This window comes from Bactrocera dorsalis, chromosome 2 (genome assembly GCF_023373825.1).
Source record: "Bactrocera dorsalis isolate Fly_Bdor chromosome 2, ASM2337382v1, whole genome shotgun sequence".
Lineage (NCBI taxonomy): Eukaryota > Metazoa > Arthropoda > Insecta > Diptera > Tephritidae > Bactrocera > Bactrocera dorsalis.
In genome coordinates this window covers 60,862,586-60,878,735 of record NC_064304.1, presented here as the reverse complement: position 1 = coordinate 60,878,735, position 16,150 = coordinate 60,862,586, and the positions used below count along the sequence as shown (strand labels likewise).

Here is a 16,150-nt window from a genome sequence, read left to right as displayed (position 1 = left end):
GCAAATTCTGAGATTACACATTTCTACTGACAAACCAACAAAGGAAATAAAGATTTTGGTCAAGTACATACTTACAGTTTACTCACCTTTGTGGTTCTCAATAAGATTCAACAATTCAATCAAAGATGGCTTGTGCCATCTCTATGCTGCAATTCAAAGGTCGAGATACTTACCCGCTAAACTGCGCAAGGTTGTCGATTCATCCATTCAACAGAATGCTTTCTTTGCTCTTCCAGAAAACATTCTCCTTAGTATGATGACTGACGAACGGATAGAAGTCAGAAAGTTGGCCCTTGACCGTCTTCTGGTAGCCAGAGAAGCAGAGTCTGACACCATAAATGGAAGAGTTAGATGTAATAAAGTGCCAAAGCTGAATTTCAAAGCTAATACTTATTACGATATGATTAACTGGAAGACTATTACCTTGACTGTTCCACCAGTTCTTTGTTCAGTTTCTAACGAAGAACTCATAAAAGGGCTGTCGGGAGACACTGTAGAGGTATGGAAATTTAGTGAATTCCCCTCTCACACCGTGGCAGTCGAGAGAATCGTCAAACTGGTGACAGAGGCATCTTCTAAAGTTATTGGCCCCCAATCTCGTGATCTTTTTATACGCTCTACACTGAAATCTAGGCAACAAGTGCCAAAGTTTAGTACAAAATCTGATTTTATCAATAAATTTGACACAGATTCAGACTAAAACAAGCCTGACATATGGTTGGTTGGTTGGGTTGGGCTTGGGAGGAACCCGAAGAGCAGCTACCTCCACGCGGTGGTTTCTGGGTGACCAATACAGGTTAGCTGAGAGCTGCAACAATTTTGACCTTGCGCTGTGGCGCGCCGCCTTTTCGCCCGTATCTCGGGAACGGTTCGTCCTACGGCCATGATCACTTATACCATTTCGGTAGCAAATGACGTGACAAATAACTTTTGTTTTATACATTTTGCCATGAGATGCGTATTTCAGGTGCTAGGTAGACAATTTCACGATTTTAGGCGAATTTCCGAAATTTCAAGGCCGAGGTTCGGGTTGAAGATGCAATCCGATCTCAAAACAAAAAGTTGCATTGGAATCAGGAAGTACTAAGGCAACTTTTCCGCACTATTAGAAATACCGAATCGAAAAAATTCCGGAATCGACCCACCCTAACGTACGTAAATGTGAAACTGACGGCTTTCGGACGTGCCATTTCTCGTACGGTGTAACCGCACCTAAAACTTTAGCTGGACACGTATTTCTAATATACACTGCCGTGTTGACGGCTTCCGTCCATAATGATTGGGGCAAATTTGACGAATTTAATAAACAACGCGACATTTCAACTAATGTTCTATTGGCTCTTTCGGCCACACCATTTTGTTGAGGGCTGTATGGTACAGTAGTTTGATGCCGAATGCCATTTTCATTTAAAAATGTCTTAAATTGGGAATTAATAAATTCCTTTCCATTATCACTATGTTATTGGGCCACGTTTTGATTTCGGTTAAAAAGTCACATAAAAGTTATTTTTTTGTGAAAATTCCAAAGCATGGATTTGTAGTGCCAGTCGTAACCTTCCTTTTGATAACATTGGTTTGATAAAATTCTACAAAAATTAAAAAGTTATAGCCATTGGCGCAAAAAACCTGATTTTGCGATTTTGAAAAAAGGTGGGGAATGTCGGGCCAGTCTGTAAATCGAATAAAACATGATTGTTACCGATGAAAAACGTTTATTTATCAATGGAAATAAAAGAGAGATTCATAAATAATAAGAAAAATAGGAATTGGCGAAAAAAATTATTCCGACTCGCAGTGGATGCAGGTGTAAGTGTTCAGGTTCGGTCCGGCACATTTCAAGTGAATCCCTCGATCACCAACGATTCAATGGGCCGTGTTTTGACGATTCTCGTGCTTCGGCATCTTTTTCTTGCAAATCGTGCAAAAATCGAAGTCCTCTTCGATGTCGGTTTCGGTCGGAGACGGGCTTCTCTTCCGTGGCGTCTTCGATTTTCCACGGCCTTTTTGCTTCTTGGCTGCTGGTTCATAGGCTGCCTTTGTCTATTTTTGCCGATTTTTTTCGGCCTTGTCACGCAGATCTGCGACAACCTCAGGCGATGTCAAAATCGTTGACTCCATTGTCTTGCGGCCACGTTTTGATTTCGGCGCAGGTGTGCCCAATTTCAACGGGCCAACCGATTTCAATGCATCACGGAGCTGTGGAGCCGAAACAAGAGACAACGACGATGATGCAGCAACAATTGTTGAAGCTGGGGCACTTGTCGATGCCTCCGACGTTGACACCTCCTCATTCGCAGCAGTCACAATGGCATCACCAGAGGCAAGAACTCGACGTTGATTGTCGGCGTCTTTCTCTTCGTCACCGAACAAATTTTCGCCGCTCAGTTCCGAAGCGATAAAGTCAACTTCAGTGAAAATTTGCGGGTTGAACGGGTAGATGCCAGTTGTTCGGAAGCCGGATTTGATGGTTTTCGGCGTTAACATAACATCGAGGCACTGATCGACAAGGAGCGGCACATGATGCAGATCGAAAGTGACACCAATGTTGGACTTTTTCCATGCATCATGCTTCACGGTCATTATGCCTTTAAATGGTGCAAATACCGCAACATCTAGCGGCTGCATTTTGTGCGTGCATTTCGGCGGAAAAGACAGCAACGTGATGCCATGATCCAACGCCAAATCTATCGCCTCGATCGATAAATGCGAACCGTGGTTATCCAGCAGCAACATGGTTGGCGAATCGGCATTAGCACCGGTGTGCTTGATGAAATGACGCATGAATTGAGGGAATACGTCAGAGTTCATGTAACCAGAACCGTTCGCAACACCAACAGCGCCATGACTCGCATGAGTCATAAAAATCTCTTTCATGTTGACTCGGGGAAAGAGGAAGAATGGCGGTATAGACTGGCCACTAGCGCTGACGGCCAAAGCCAAAGACACATTGGTGCCTTTTTCGGCAGATGTTGATGAGCCGACCTGCTTTTGTCCTTTGCGCGAGTTACGTCGACGTCGATGCCAACCACTATCGGCATGACCGATATGAATGCAACTGCAATTCATAAGAACTGCAACAAAGAAATAATGCCGACGTCAACGTTAACAACCTACCGCAAAACACTTAGAATTAACTGGTCTACTTAAATATTTTCCCTTTTTTGTTACCGCAACAATATTGCGACCACACGAAATATGCATATCATATTTCGAAACAAACCAGGGCACTTACATTGGATCACATTGCGATAGCAATTAACGTCACAATAAATAGTGCAACATAAATAACGGGTGATTTTTTTGAGGTTAGGATTTTCATGCATTAGTATTTGACAGATCACGTGGGATTTCAGACATGGTGTCAAAGAGAAAGATGCTCAGTATGCTTTGACATTTCATCATGAATAGACTTACTAACGAGCAACGCTTGCAAATCATTGAATTTTATTACCAAAATCAGTGTTCGGTTTTTTTTTTTTTTTCGGACAAATTTTGTTCAGCGATGAGGCTCATTTCTGGTTGAATGGCTACGTAAATAAGCAAAATTGCCGCATTTGGGGTGAAGAGCAACCAGAAGCCGTTCAAGAACTGCCCATGCATCCCGAAAAATGCACTGTTTGGTGTGGTTTGTACGCTGGTGGAATCATTGGACCGTATTTTTTTCAAAGATGCTGTTGGACGCAACGTTACGGTGAATGGCGATCGCTATCGTTCGATGCTAACAAACTTTTTGTTGCCAAAAATGGAAGAACTGAACTTGGTTGACATGTGGTTTCAACAAGATGGCGCTACATGCCACACAGCTCGCGATTCTATGGCCATTTTGAGGGAAAACTTCGAACAACAATTCATCTCAAGAAATGGACCCGTAAGTTGGCCACCAAGATCATGCGATTTAACGCCTTTAGACTATTTTTTGTGGGGCTACGTCAAGTCTAAAGTCTACAGAAATAAGCCAGCAACTATTCCAGCTTTGGAAGACAACATTTCCGAAGAAATTCGGGCTATTCCGGCCGAAATGCTCGAAAAAGTTGCCCAAAATTGGACTTTCCGGATGGACCACCTAAGACGCAACCGCGGTCAACATTTAAATGAAATTATCTTCAAAAAGTAAATGTCATGAACCAATCTAACGTTTCAAATAAAGAACCGATGAGATTTTGCAAATTTTATGCGTTTTTTTTTTAAAAAAAAGTTATCAAGCTCTTAAAAAATCACCCTTTATTTGAGGGAATGCAATTGATGTAATGTGAGAAGTAGGCCACTTGACAAATATTGTCGCAACTACAAGTGGTTGCGCCAAAATAATAATAAGAAAAGTAATAATGTATTTTGTATCAGAAAATAGAACTTAGCTTAAGAAAATATTGGAAATAAATGAACAAAAGAATTCTGACGGTTAATCCGACAAGTCGTGGTTTTCTCTTAGCGAAGTTTAGTGTTAATAAGAATATTTGAACTAAAGTTCAGTATTCATCGGTCAATAAGTTAATCTAGTATTAAAACACGGGTTCAATAACCACAACTGGCGCAGTCGACGGAACTTTGCCCTTAGACAAAGAAAAAGAGCCTGACACAACATGTAAACCGCTTAAACGTACTTATTAAAGTGAAAAGTAAAAACGTCAAATGATTTAAAGGCCACTGAAAAGACAAGACTTAATATAAATATAATTTTACAATTGAAATTTTTATAATAAAAGTTACATAAAGAAATATTTTAGAGTGAACTTCTGACATATTGCAAAATCTAACTGCCAAAAGTCATAACGGGTGATTTTTTTGAGGTTAGGATTTTCATGCATTAGTATTTGACAGATCACGTGGGATTTCAGACATGGTGTCAAAGAGAAAGATGCTCAGTATGCTTTGACATTTCATCATGAATAGACTTACTAACGAGCAACGCTTGCAAATCATTGAATTTTATTACCAAAATCAGTGTTCGGTTCGAAATGTGTTTCGCGCTTTTTTATCGACAAATTTTGTTCAGCGATGAGGCTCATTTCTGGTTGAATGGCTACGTAAATAAGCAAAATTGCCGCATTTGGGGTGAAGAGCAACCAGAAGCCGTTCAAGAACTGCCCATGCATCCCGAAAAATGCACTGTTTGGTGTGGTTTGTACGCTGGTGGAATCATTGGACCGTATTTTTTCAAAGATGCTGTTGGACGCAACGTTACGGTGAATGGCGATCGCTATCGTTCGATGCTAACAAACTTTTTGTTGCCAAAAATGGAAGAACTGAACTTGGTTGACATGTGGTTTCAACAAGATGGCGCTACATGCCACACAGCTCGCGATTCTATGGCCATTTTGAGGGAAAACTTCGGACAACAATTCATCTCAAGAAATGGACCCGTAAGTTGGCCACCAAGATCATGCGATTTAACGCCTTTAGACTATTTTTTGTGGGGCTACGTCAAGTCTAAAGTCTACAGAAATAAGCCAGCAACTATTCCAGCTTTGGAAGACAACATTTCCGAAGAAATTCGGGCTATTCCGGCCGAAATGCTCGAAAAAGTTGCCCAAAATTGGACTTTCCGAATGGACCACCTAAGACGCAGCCGCGGTCAACATTTAAATGAAATTATCTTCAAAAAGTAAATGTCATGAACCAATCTAACGTTTCAAATAAAGAACCGATGAGATTTTGCAAATTTTATGCGTTTTTTTTTAAAAAAAAAGTTATCAAGCTCTTAAAAAATCACCCTTTAGAATCATTTATAAGAAACTTACTATTGCTTGCGGGTTCAAACAGTGTTACATCATTTTATAAATATAAAAGAACTAACTTCTCGAAAAAAAAAAACACAATTCTACACATTTAACTACCACAATGGCAATCACCAACTATGATCTAAACCGGATATCAGCGTCGGACCTCCTTAAGGAAGCTGCGAAAATCAAAGAGTTCAGAGGCGACGGGAGCTACGACATATCTTCATTCATTGGAGAGGTGGAACTGATCCTGCCCTTGTTCGACGAGAACCAAGCGGTCAAAAATTATGTGTGGGAGAGACACGTAAAGACCAAGATCCAAGGAGAGGCGCTCCAGACAATACGGACACTAAACAGAGACTCATCGTGGGACGAAGTGAAGACAGAACTGATACGGAACTTCGGAATAAGGGAAAGCTACCACCAACTCTTCCACCAGGCCATCACAACCAGGCAGTATAATGTAAGTCATTATTATTACAACTTAAAAAACATATTAGATAAGCTTAACTCAAAATATAATTTAGACGAAAATAAGCCGACAGAATTTTCTCCTAAGACTAACGAGTCATTAATATTAAAAACATTTTTAAATAATATTCCGCCTCATTTATCGGCAATAATTTACGGTAGGAACATTAACTCATTAAGGGAAGCATTTTACGTATTAGAAGAAACAGAACTTACTAATAGAAGCTATTATGGTCAAGTAGGAAATAAAATAAACAATCAAAGACCTGGGGATCATAACCAAACAAATAATAGGTTTTATAATTTTAACAATTCTAATAATAAATTCAACAACGAAAGAACAAGGACGAATCCTAGACAAGGAAATACAGAACAAACACGATTAAACAGTAATCGTTTCAATAATCAAAACCAAAGTAATAACACAGCAAGCTCATTCAGACGGACTTACCAAAACCATAACAATTATAACGGTGAAAGAAGTACCAACTATAGGAATGAAATTCCAATGGAAGTAGACCATATAAACCAAGAAGTAAATTTTCCCTTGGACCATACCAAAACTACCTTCCGTTAGTAGAATTAACAATAAAAAATGAAAAGATTACATGCCTAATCGACTCAGGCTCTACTACGTCCCTTATCGACAATAGAAAATTAATGAAGTATAACAGAATACTATTGAATAACTCAATAAAAATCCGGTCATTTAATAGTGAAGCACTAATCAAATGGGAAATAATAACAAGTTTACCCCTCGAATTTAATTTTGACGCAAATATGTGATGGAAATTAACTGATTTACATAATAAAGGATTCGATGCAATCCTCGGGCAAAACATACTAAAACCATTACAAGCAGTTATTGATATGAGAAACGATACCTTAACAATTAATAACGAAGTGATAAAATTTATGAATTCTTGCCCATATAATTTTAATGAAATTTATCAATTAGAAAGTGCGGAAAATAGGGACTTACAAATTGAGCAATTTACAACAAATCTAAATAAAGAAGAGAAATTTTTAGTTAGTAAGTTAATAAAAAATTACAAGAACCTATTTTATAAAGAAGGAGATGACCTTACTAGTACATCAGCTATTGAACACGAGATAGTGACCACGATAGACACTCCAGTATATTCGAAAACTTACAGATACCCACAGATACACGAAGAAGAGATAACTAAACAAATTAAAGAAATGTTAAAACAAGGAATCATAAGAAATAGTAATTCCCCTTACAATAGTCCTTTATGGATAGTACCAAAAAAATCAGATAACTCCCAAACAAAGAAATGGCGGATCGTGATAGACTACAGAAAACTAAATGATATCACAATCGATGACAAATTCCCAATCCCAAACATTGATAATATATTAGATAAATTAGGAAGAGCTGTATACTTTACGACACTCGATCTCGCAAAAGGATTCCACCAAATCTTAGTAAAAGAGGAAGATAGAAAGAAAACCGCGTTTTCCACCCCTTTTGGTCATTACGAATACGTTAGAATGCCATTCGGTCTCAAAAACGCCCCATCAACCTTCCAAAGGCTGATGAATTGTGTTCTTAGAGAATACATAAATAAAATATGCGTAGTATACATGGATGACATTCTCGTTTTTAGTACAACATTAGAAGAGCATATACAAAGCCTAACAAAAATTTTCAATGCACTAAAGAAGCATAACCTTAAGGTACAATTTGACAAGTGCAATTTTTGTGCCAAAGAAACACAATTTCTAGGCCACGTTTTAACACCTGAAGGAGTTAAACCGAATTTCGAGAAAATAAATAAAATACAAGATCTAAAATTACCAAAAACAACAAGACAAATAAAGTCTTTTCTAGGAGCTACGGGATACTATCGGAAATTTATAAAAGACTACGCGAAAGTAGCACAACCTATGACACATTTTCTAAAGAAAAATGTTAAAATTAATATTAACGACTCTACATATATAAACTCATTTCAAAAATTAAAACAAATAATGACAGAAGCTCCAGTACTAAGTTATCCAGATTTCAAAAAGAAATTTACATTAACTACTGATGCAAGCAATTTCGCAATCGGTGCCGTATTACAACAAAATGAACATCCTGTATGTTATGCGAGTAGAACACTCAACGACCACGAACGTAGATATTCTACAACAGAAAAGGAGTTGTTAGCAATCGTTTGGGCCACAAACTACTTCCGGCCTTACTTATATGGCGTCCAATTTGATTTATTAACAGATCATCAACCATTAAAATGGCTATACACGAAGGCTCATTGTAAAGATATAAATCCTAGACTACAAAGATGGATAATAAAATTAGGAGAATACAACATGAACGTAAATTATATAAAAGGAAAGGAAAACAAAGTAGCAGATTTCCTTAGCAGAATCAATAATAACACCAATTTAATAAATTTTATGGAAACAGGTAGCAATCTATCTTTAGAAAATAATTTAGACGAAAACGATGTAAATACAATACACTCTCAAGAGGAGCAATTGAACAACCATGTACCCATTTTGGACACCATAGTCAATCGGTTTAAAATTCAGATAATTTTAACAGATAACAAACAATTGGAGTTCGAAATAAAACACAACAATAAAAAAATATACGTAACACCAGTAGATCTCGACAACAATATTTCTGATATCCTCAGAAGACATATCACTTCAGGCAAAATTGGCATATACAGCGAAGTTAACGACCATGAATATAATAAATTACAACAAAAAATCATCGAGTTATTTGATGGATTCGACAACATTAAATTTGTTAAATGTTCATATCACGCTAAAGATATAAATAGCGAAGAAGAAGCCTACAGACATATCCAAAATTATCACAAGTTTGAAACAGGACACACAGGAATATCGGAGAACTACGAAGGAGTTAAAAGACATATCTACTTCCCAAATTTGAAAAAACTGGTACACAAATTCGTAAACAACTGCGATACATGCAACAGAGTCAAATATGATAGGCGACCTACATATAAGAGCAAAATTTAATTTAACGGAAACACCGAAAGATTGCAAAGAAATAATTCACATGGACTGCTACACTAATTCAAAAGCGAATTTTCTAACTTTTATAGACAGGTTTTCTAAATTCGCCACAGCATTTTTTCTTGAAGATAGGACCAGCCAAACTATAATCGAAAAAATAAACCAATATAAGTCGCAAAGAGGACATTTTAAAAAAATTATTGCTGATAACGAATTTAAAAGCATTAATGTTAAAGATTTCCTCAGAAACGAAAATATTGAACTACATCTCGTTAAACCAAATAACCACACCGGCAATTCTGATGTAGAACGCCTACACAATACACTAGGAGAAAAAATTAGAGTATTAGGTATAGAAAATAAAAACTCTAGTATAACAAATAAAATGAGCAAAGCTATAGAATGGTATAATAACAGCTACCACTCAGTTACAAAAGAAAAACCCATAAATATTGAGGAAGGTAAGTGTAACAAGAGCACAATTTATGACAGAATATTCAAAGAAAAATCTAAGCGAATAAATAAGAGTAACGAAAACAGAGAACACTATGTAGAAGAAAGAAATATAGGTTACGTAAAGAATTACAAAAGCGTTAGGCATAAGGAACAACCGAAGTTTATAAAAACAAATCTAAACGATATATATTTAAACAACGTTAAACGGAAATACAAATTTGCAGGGGCAATGGATCCTGAAACTTTTGATCCTGACAGCAATTTGGACCCTGGGGCTGGGACAAGTAACAATAGATAAAATAGAAAGCAACAAAGGATATATAGAAATACAAACAGGCGATGCAGATATAGTTAAGACATATGTAACAATACTACACGTTATAAATCCAATAGAAATATCAAATTTACTTAATGAAATAGAATCTAATATAAAATCGGCAAATCTGCAAGTAGGACAAGCAATACTAAACATGCAAATTAAATTTATTAGAAGCAAGATAAATACTATCACACCCCACAGACAAAAAAGAGGCCTACTAAATGCTGTAGGAACTGTACAAAAATGGCTTTACGGTACCATGGACGACAATGATAGACAAGACCTTGAACAACACCTCAACATCATCGACCCAAACAACCACAAGGCTATCGAAACAATAAACAAACAAATAGATATTAATACTAATTTCAATAAAACGTTTCTTGAATTAAAAAGACTTATGCATAACGATAGGGATATGATATCTGCAAAACTAAACTCCATAGGGAACATAAGTAAAAGGACCCAAGACGAAATTTTATACCTCGACTTTTCTCTAAAACTGAAAATATTACAGGACAATGTAGAACATATACAAGACAATATAGCAGCAAGTGGTTTAGAAATTTTACATAGCAACATGATAACCGACCAAGAAATAACAAAATACAACTTAGACTCACAAAAATTGAAAAAAATAAAATTAGAATCCCTTACAGACAAAAACCATAATATTATTTTCGCTATCAAAATTCCAACAGAAATAATAACACTACACACATCTATAATATTGCCGTTAGGAGATATAAGCAACTTTGAGTTAATGTTTCAACAAGTATATGCACTAAGATATAACAATGAATTGTACGAATTTAATGATAATATAGATTTACAACGTCTTAAGCCAATTAATAATTGTTTGATAAAAAGAAACTGTATGAAAATTTTTAATAACGCCTCCGAAATTATAAACATTAACGAAGGATTTATATTTGTAAAAAATACTAAAAATACTAGTGTAGAAAGTGACTGCATTATAAACAACAGCTCTCCCTTAAACGGAAACTATTTAATACATTTTTACAATTGTAGCATAACAATTAATAATAAAACATTTTCAACAAAAAGTAAAATAATTAAAAGTAGCATTGTATTAGCAAGCGATATAGACAACATTAAAGATATAAATAAGAAACTTATATTTGATGATATTATATTACAACAAATAGAAAATATAAACTTTATAGATGAAGTTAAATACCAAAAACGACAACAATACATACATATAAGCATATATATAGGGTGATTTTTTAAGAGCTTGATAACTTTTTAAAAAAAAAAACGCATAAAATTTGCAAAATCTCATCGGTTCTTTATTTGAAACGTTAGATTGGTTCATGACATTTACTTTTTGAAGATAATTTCATTTAAATGTTGACCGCGGCTGCGTCTTAGGTGGTCCATTCGGAAAGTCCAATTTTGGGCAACTTTTTCGAGCATTTCGGCCGGAATAGCCCGAATTTCTTCGGAAATGTTGTCTTTCAAAGCTGGAATAGTTGCTGGCTTATTTCTGTAGACTTTAGACTTGACGTAGCCCCACAAAAAATAGTCTAAAGGCGTTAAATCGCATGATCTTGGTGGCCAACTTACGGGTCCATTTCTTGAGATGAATTGTTGTCCGAAGTTTTCCCTCAAAATGGCCATAGAATCGCGAGCTGTGTGGCATGTAGCGCCATCTTGTTGAAACCACATGTCAACCAAGTTCAGTTCTTCCATTTTTGGCAACAAAAAGTTTGTTAGCATCGAACGATAGCGATCGCCATTCACCGTAACGTTGCGTCCAACAGCATCTTTGAAAAATACGGTCCAATGATTCCACCAGCGTACAAACCACACCAAACAGTGCATTTTTCGGGATGCATGGGCAGTTCTTGAACGGCTTCTGGTTGCTCTTCACCCCAAATGCGGCAATTTTGCTTATTTACGTAGCCATTCAACCAGAAATGAGCCTCATCGCTGAACAAAATTTGTCGATAAAAAGCGGATTTTCACATTTCGAACCGAACACTGATTTTGGTAATAAAATTCAATGATTTGCAAGCGTTGCTCGTTAGTAAGTCTATTCATGATGAAATGTCAAAGCATACTGAGCATCTTTCTCTTTGACACCATGTCTGAAATCCCACGTGATCTGTCAAATACTAATGCATGAAAATCCTAACCTCAAAAAAATCACCCGTTACAATATCAATTGTAATTATAGTCAGTCTTTCGATAATCATTTATTGTAAAAACAAGAGAAAGAATTTCAAAATTACTAATGTGATCTCCCAGGAGAGAGCTCAATCAAGGGGGGGAGGAGTTACGTCGACGTCGATGCCAACCACTATCGGCATGACCGATATGAATGCAACTGCAATTCATAAGAACTGCAACAAAGAAATAATGCCGACGTCAACGTTAACAACCTACCCCAAAACACTTAGAATTAACTGGTCTACTTAAATATTTTCCCTTTTTTGTTACCGCAACAATATTGCGACCACACGAAATATACATATCATATTTCGAAACAAACCAGGGCACTTACATTGGATCACATTGCATTTCCGCTGCACATTTAATATGTTCAAACGAATATTGCGATAGCAATTAACGTCACAATAAATAGTGCAACATAAATATTTGAGGGAATGCAATTGATGTAATGTGAGAAGTAGGCCACTTGACAAATATTGTCGCAACTACAAGTGGTTGAGCCAAAATAATAATAAGAAAAGAAATAATGTATTTTGTATCAGAAAATAGAACTTAGCTTAAGAAAATATTGGAAATAAATGAACAGAAGAATTCTGACGGTTAATCCGACAAGTCGTGGTTTTCTCTTAGCGATTCACTAAACTGAAGTTTAGTGTTAATAAGAATATTTGAACTAAAGTTCAGTATTCATCGGTCAATAAGTTAATCTAGTATTAAAACACGGGTTCAATAACCACAACTCGCGCGATGGTTTTGACAGGTCTGGTTGGCACGGTCGGGCACCCGGTTTCATCCATGTTCCATATTCGGTGAGGTTCAAACGGCGTCTTACCGAGAACGGATGAAAGGTTGGCAAAGAATGCATCGACATACTCTTTGTTGAATCGCTTCGCACGGCTCTGGCTTACTTGCTCTGGTGTTCGCAGTGAAAAATTTTTGTGGCGTTTCATGAACGCCAACTGCCAATCCTTACTCGCCTGTTGATTGTCGTTCCATGGATCCGGATACGACGCGCCAACTTTCCGAGCAAATTCATACGCGAGCTTACGAAGGTCCATCAAACTAATTCCATAGTTGATGTCGCCGGCCTGGAGAATGTAGCTTATCAACGCCTTCTCTTGTTCGATCTTGAAAATCTGAAATAAAAGAAAAAATTATTTATTATTCGATGAAAGAAAAAGAAAGAAACCAGCTGAACTCACTGTTTTTGTGCCCATCGTCGTGCTTTCAGCCAACAAATTCTTCATTACATCGGCATAGGCAGTAGTAACGTCGATGCTCGCACCATCAAATGCTGCAATTTAACGCATCAGGTTGGTCCTCGGAATTTTGTGTGCCGTCGCAGATTGTCGAACGCTGTTGTGATGTATTTTCACCGACTTGATCGCCTCCAAAATGTTGTCGAAATCAACAATTTTCTCTTGTTTGGGATAGTACCGCGGCATAATGACTAAAAAAAATTTTTCGGAGCACGAAACTAGCAGGAAATGTTGAAAAACTATTCTGTTGTTGAAATTCTGCACGAAAAATCACTTATACACGTCAAATATATGAAGTTAGCATGTCAAATGTAAAAGACTATGTGGCCCGACATTCCCCGTAATTCTCCAAACGCTCATATTTGCAAAATGGCGGTGGATAATGAACACAATGTAAATTCGTGCAAAATTTCTTTTGTGTGTCGAAGGCTAAAGGCTCAACTAATATTATAAACATATTTACCTGGATGAATTTATTGGAAAATGTGAAAAAAATCAACTGTACACAGAGTTGAAAAAAAACAACAGCTCGAGTGCTATATAGAAACTGAGCTTAGTATGAGACGAGCCGATGACAGTTGGTTGCAGCTTTCAACCTATACAAGGGGAAAAAATGGCCCAACATTCCCCACCTTCCCCTACGTAATGTTTTAATTTTACGGCCTGTCTGCTTCTCCGCGGTCGCAGCAAAAAGTTTAAACATCTCGAATGCATCCGATTTTCTTTTAAAAAAATAAACCACCATATGCCTCGAATAATCGTCTATAAATGAAATAAAATACGATGCACCGCCAACCGAACTCACATCCATTGGCCCGCATAAATCTGTAAGTACTAAGTCAAAAGCAGGGAACACTGTGAATTTTGCACACCGCACAAGTCAAGCAGTCAAGGATTTTCGGAATTTTAAAGTTTAAACCATTCACCATATTCATTTTTGATAATTTGTTTAAATCGTTTATGTTAAGATGACCGAACCGCCTGTGCCAATTACTTGCGCATTCACTAAAAGCATTAACACTATCCGCGTTTCTTTTTGTGTTAGCAACATACATGCCATTTTCTAATTTAGTAGTTAAAATTGTCTTTCCCATTTTATTTTGTATCAAAGCACTATTTTCTTCAAATTTAATTACGTTTCCACTTTCAGCGGCTTTACCGATTGAAAAGAAATTGGAATGTTTATTTGGAACGTACCATACGTCTCTTAAATGTATTTTTGTGTATTTTGTCCTCAAAACAACTGTTCCTTTCTCTTGTGCATAAATATAGTCACCTGATGCTAAAATAATTTTATGTTTATCACGAACAAGAGAACTAAATAATTTTGCATTATTGCACATATGAGACGTTGCGCCGCTGTTGATAATCCAAATACCGTTTAAATTTCTCTCCTTCTCAAATAGTGATCAAGAGTTTTGTCACTGAGAGCGTATATGACCTCTACGTCTACATTTATAACACCGTATGTTGTTGTTGTTATTACTGGAAATTCGACTTTCGTTAGCTCTTCCTTTTTCCTTCATTTTCGTTCTATTATCACTATACCTGTCAGCACTTTTGCTGTTACCTACGCTGAACTCGCTGCCCATACCTCTGCCACTGCTACTGCTGACGTTGACTCTGCTATTTGTGCCTTTGCTGCTGCTGTTGACGCTTCTTTTATTTACGGTGTGTCGCCTTATATCATTTGCTAAGAAAACTGTTTCTCCGCTATTGCACTTTTCACCGTGCCTTTGCTCCTCTTCCAAAATCTTAGCAATGAGATTGTCCAATTTTGGCAATACGTCCCTACTTTCCATTGCCACCACAAAATTCTCCAATTCGTCGGGTAATGAAAATAGAATGGACAAGAAATCATCTTCCATCTCTAAATTTACTTCTTTCTAGTCATCGACGATGCAGCGGAATTCCTTTAGTTGAACCGAAAATTTCTCGCTGGTTTTGAATTGGAACCGAATTAATTTTTTAAATAAGTTTTTTATATGGATGAGTTCGCTTGGCTTTACGCTCAACGTTATGGTCGCAAGTGCTTTCCTGTCGAACAGAAGCCAGGCTGCCTTTTCTGATTCCGCTTCTGGACACTTTTCCGCGACAGCATTTCACAAATCCAGAGTGTTGAGAAGGCTTTTCATTTGGATGCTCCAAGTAGCATAATTGTCGCCACTCAATTTTTCGACGCTAGCTACAGCATTAGCCATTTTACCGCGTTTATTGCTTTTAACGCCGGATGAGCAAATTAACCGATTTATCGTAACTTAAATATTCTTACGAACCGAAAACTTGAAACCCATATCTACCTGGGCACATAACCTTTGTAACAGTTTTCGCGCAGAGAAAGAAAAACTCGTGACCGATATTATTAACGCATTTATTCAGACTGCCGTTTTTTTACAATAATCGTATGATCTAATGTACTGTTTTATAGTACATAGACAAGTTATGTACATATGTATAATATAAGAGTACAGGATTGGTTTGCAGAGTTGTATTCAGAATTCAACAGTTGCAAACAGACATATTAAGTCTGTAATTAAGACGAAAGAGGGTACGACTAAATACTGGTTGTGCGAACTAAAACATTTGTATTAAAATTCTGTTTTAAATTAATTAGTCGTAAGATCTTTTTATAAGGAAAAACTGACAATAGAACGTTCGTTCTTGAATATGCTAATACCTGAGACAGACATGTAGTAACAATACCATAAATG

At 36.9% G+C, this 16,150-nt stretch overlaps 1 protein-coding gene and 1 long non-coding RNA gene across 2 annotated transcripts; both read right to left on the bottom strand.

Annotated features, from left to right (window-relative positions):
• Positions 1-2,040: 2,040 nt before the first annotated feature.
• LOC125776127 (uncharacterized) lies at positions 2,041-3,066 on the bottom strand. The gene has a single exon (XM_049447006.1). It carries the CDS (start codon positions 3,064-3,066, stop codon positions 2,041-2,043), a length of 1,026 nt encoding a protein of 341 aa, XP_049302963.1.
• Positions 3,067-12,081: 9,015 nt separating this feature from the next.
• On the bottom strand, positions 12,082-15,811 carry LOC125776807 (uncharacterized). Its single transcript, XR_007421982.1, has 2 exons — positions 13,383-15,811; positions 12,082-13,316 (listed from the first exon to the last, which is right to left on the bottom strand). It is a non-coding gene; the product is annotated as an uncharacterized LOC125776807 (long non-coding RNA).
• Positions 15,812-16,150: the final 339 nt, after the last annotated feature.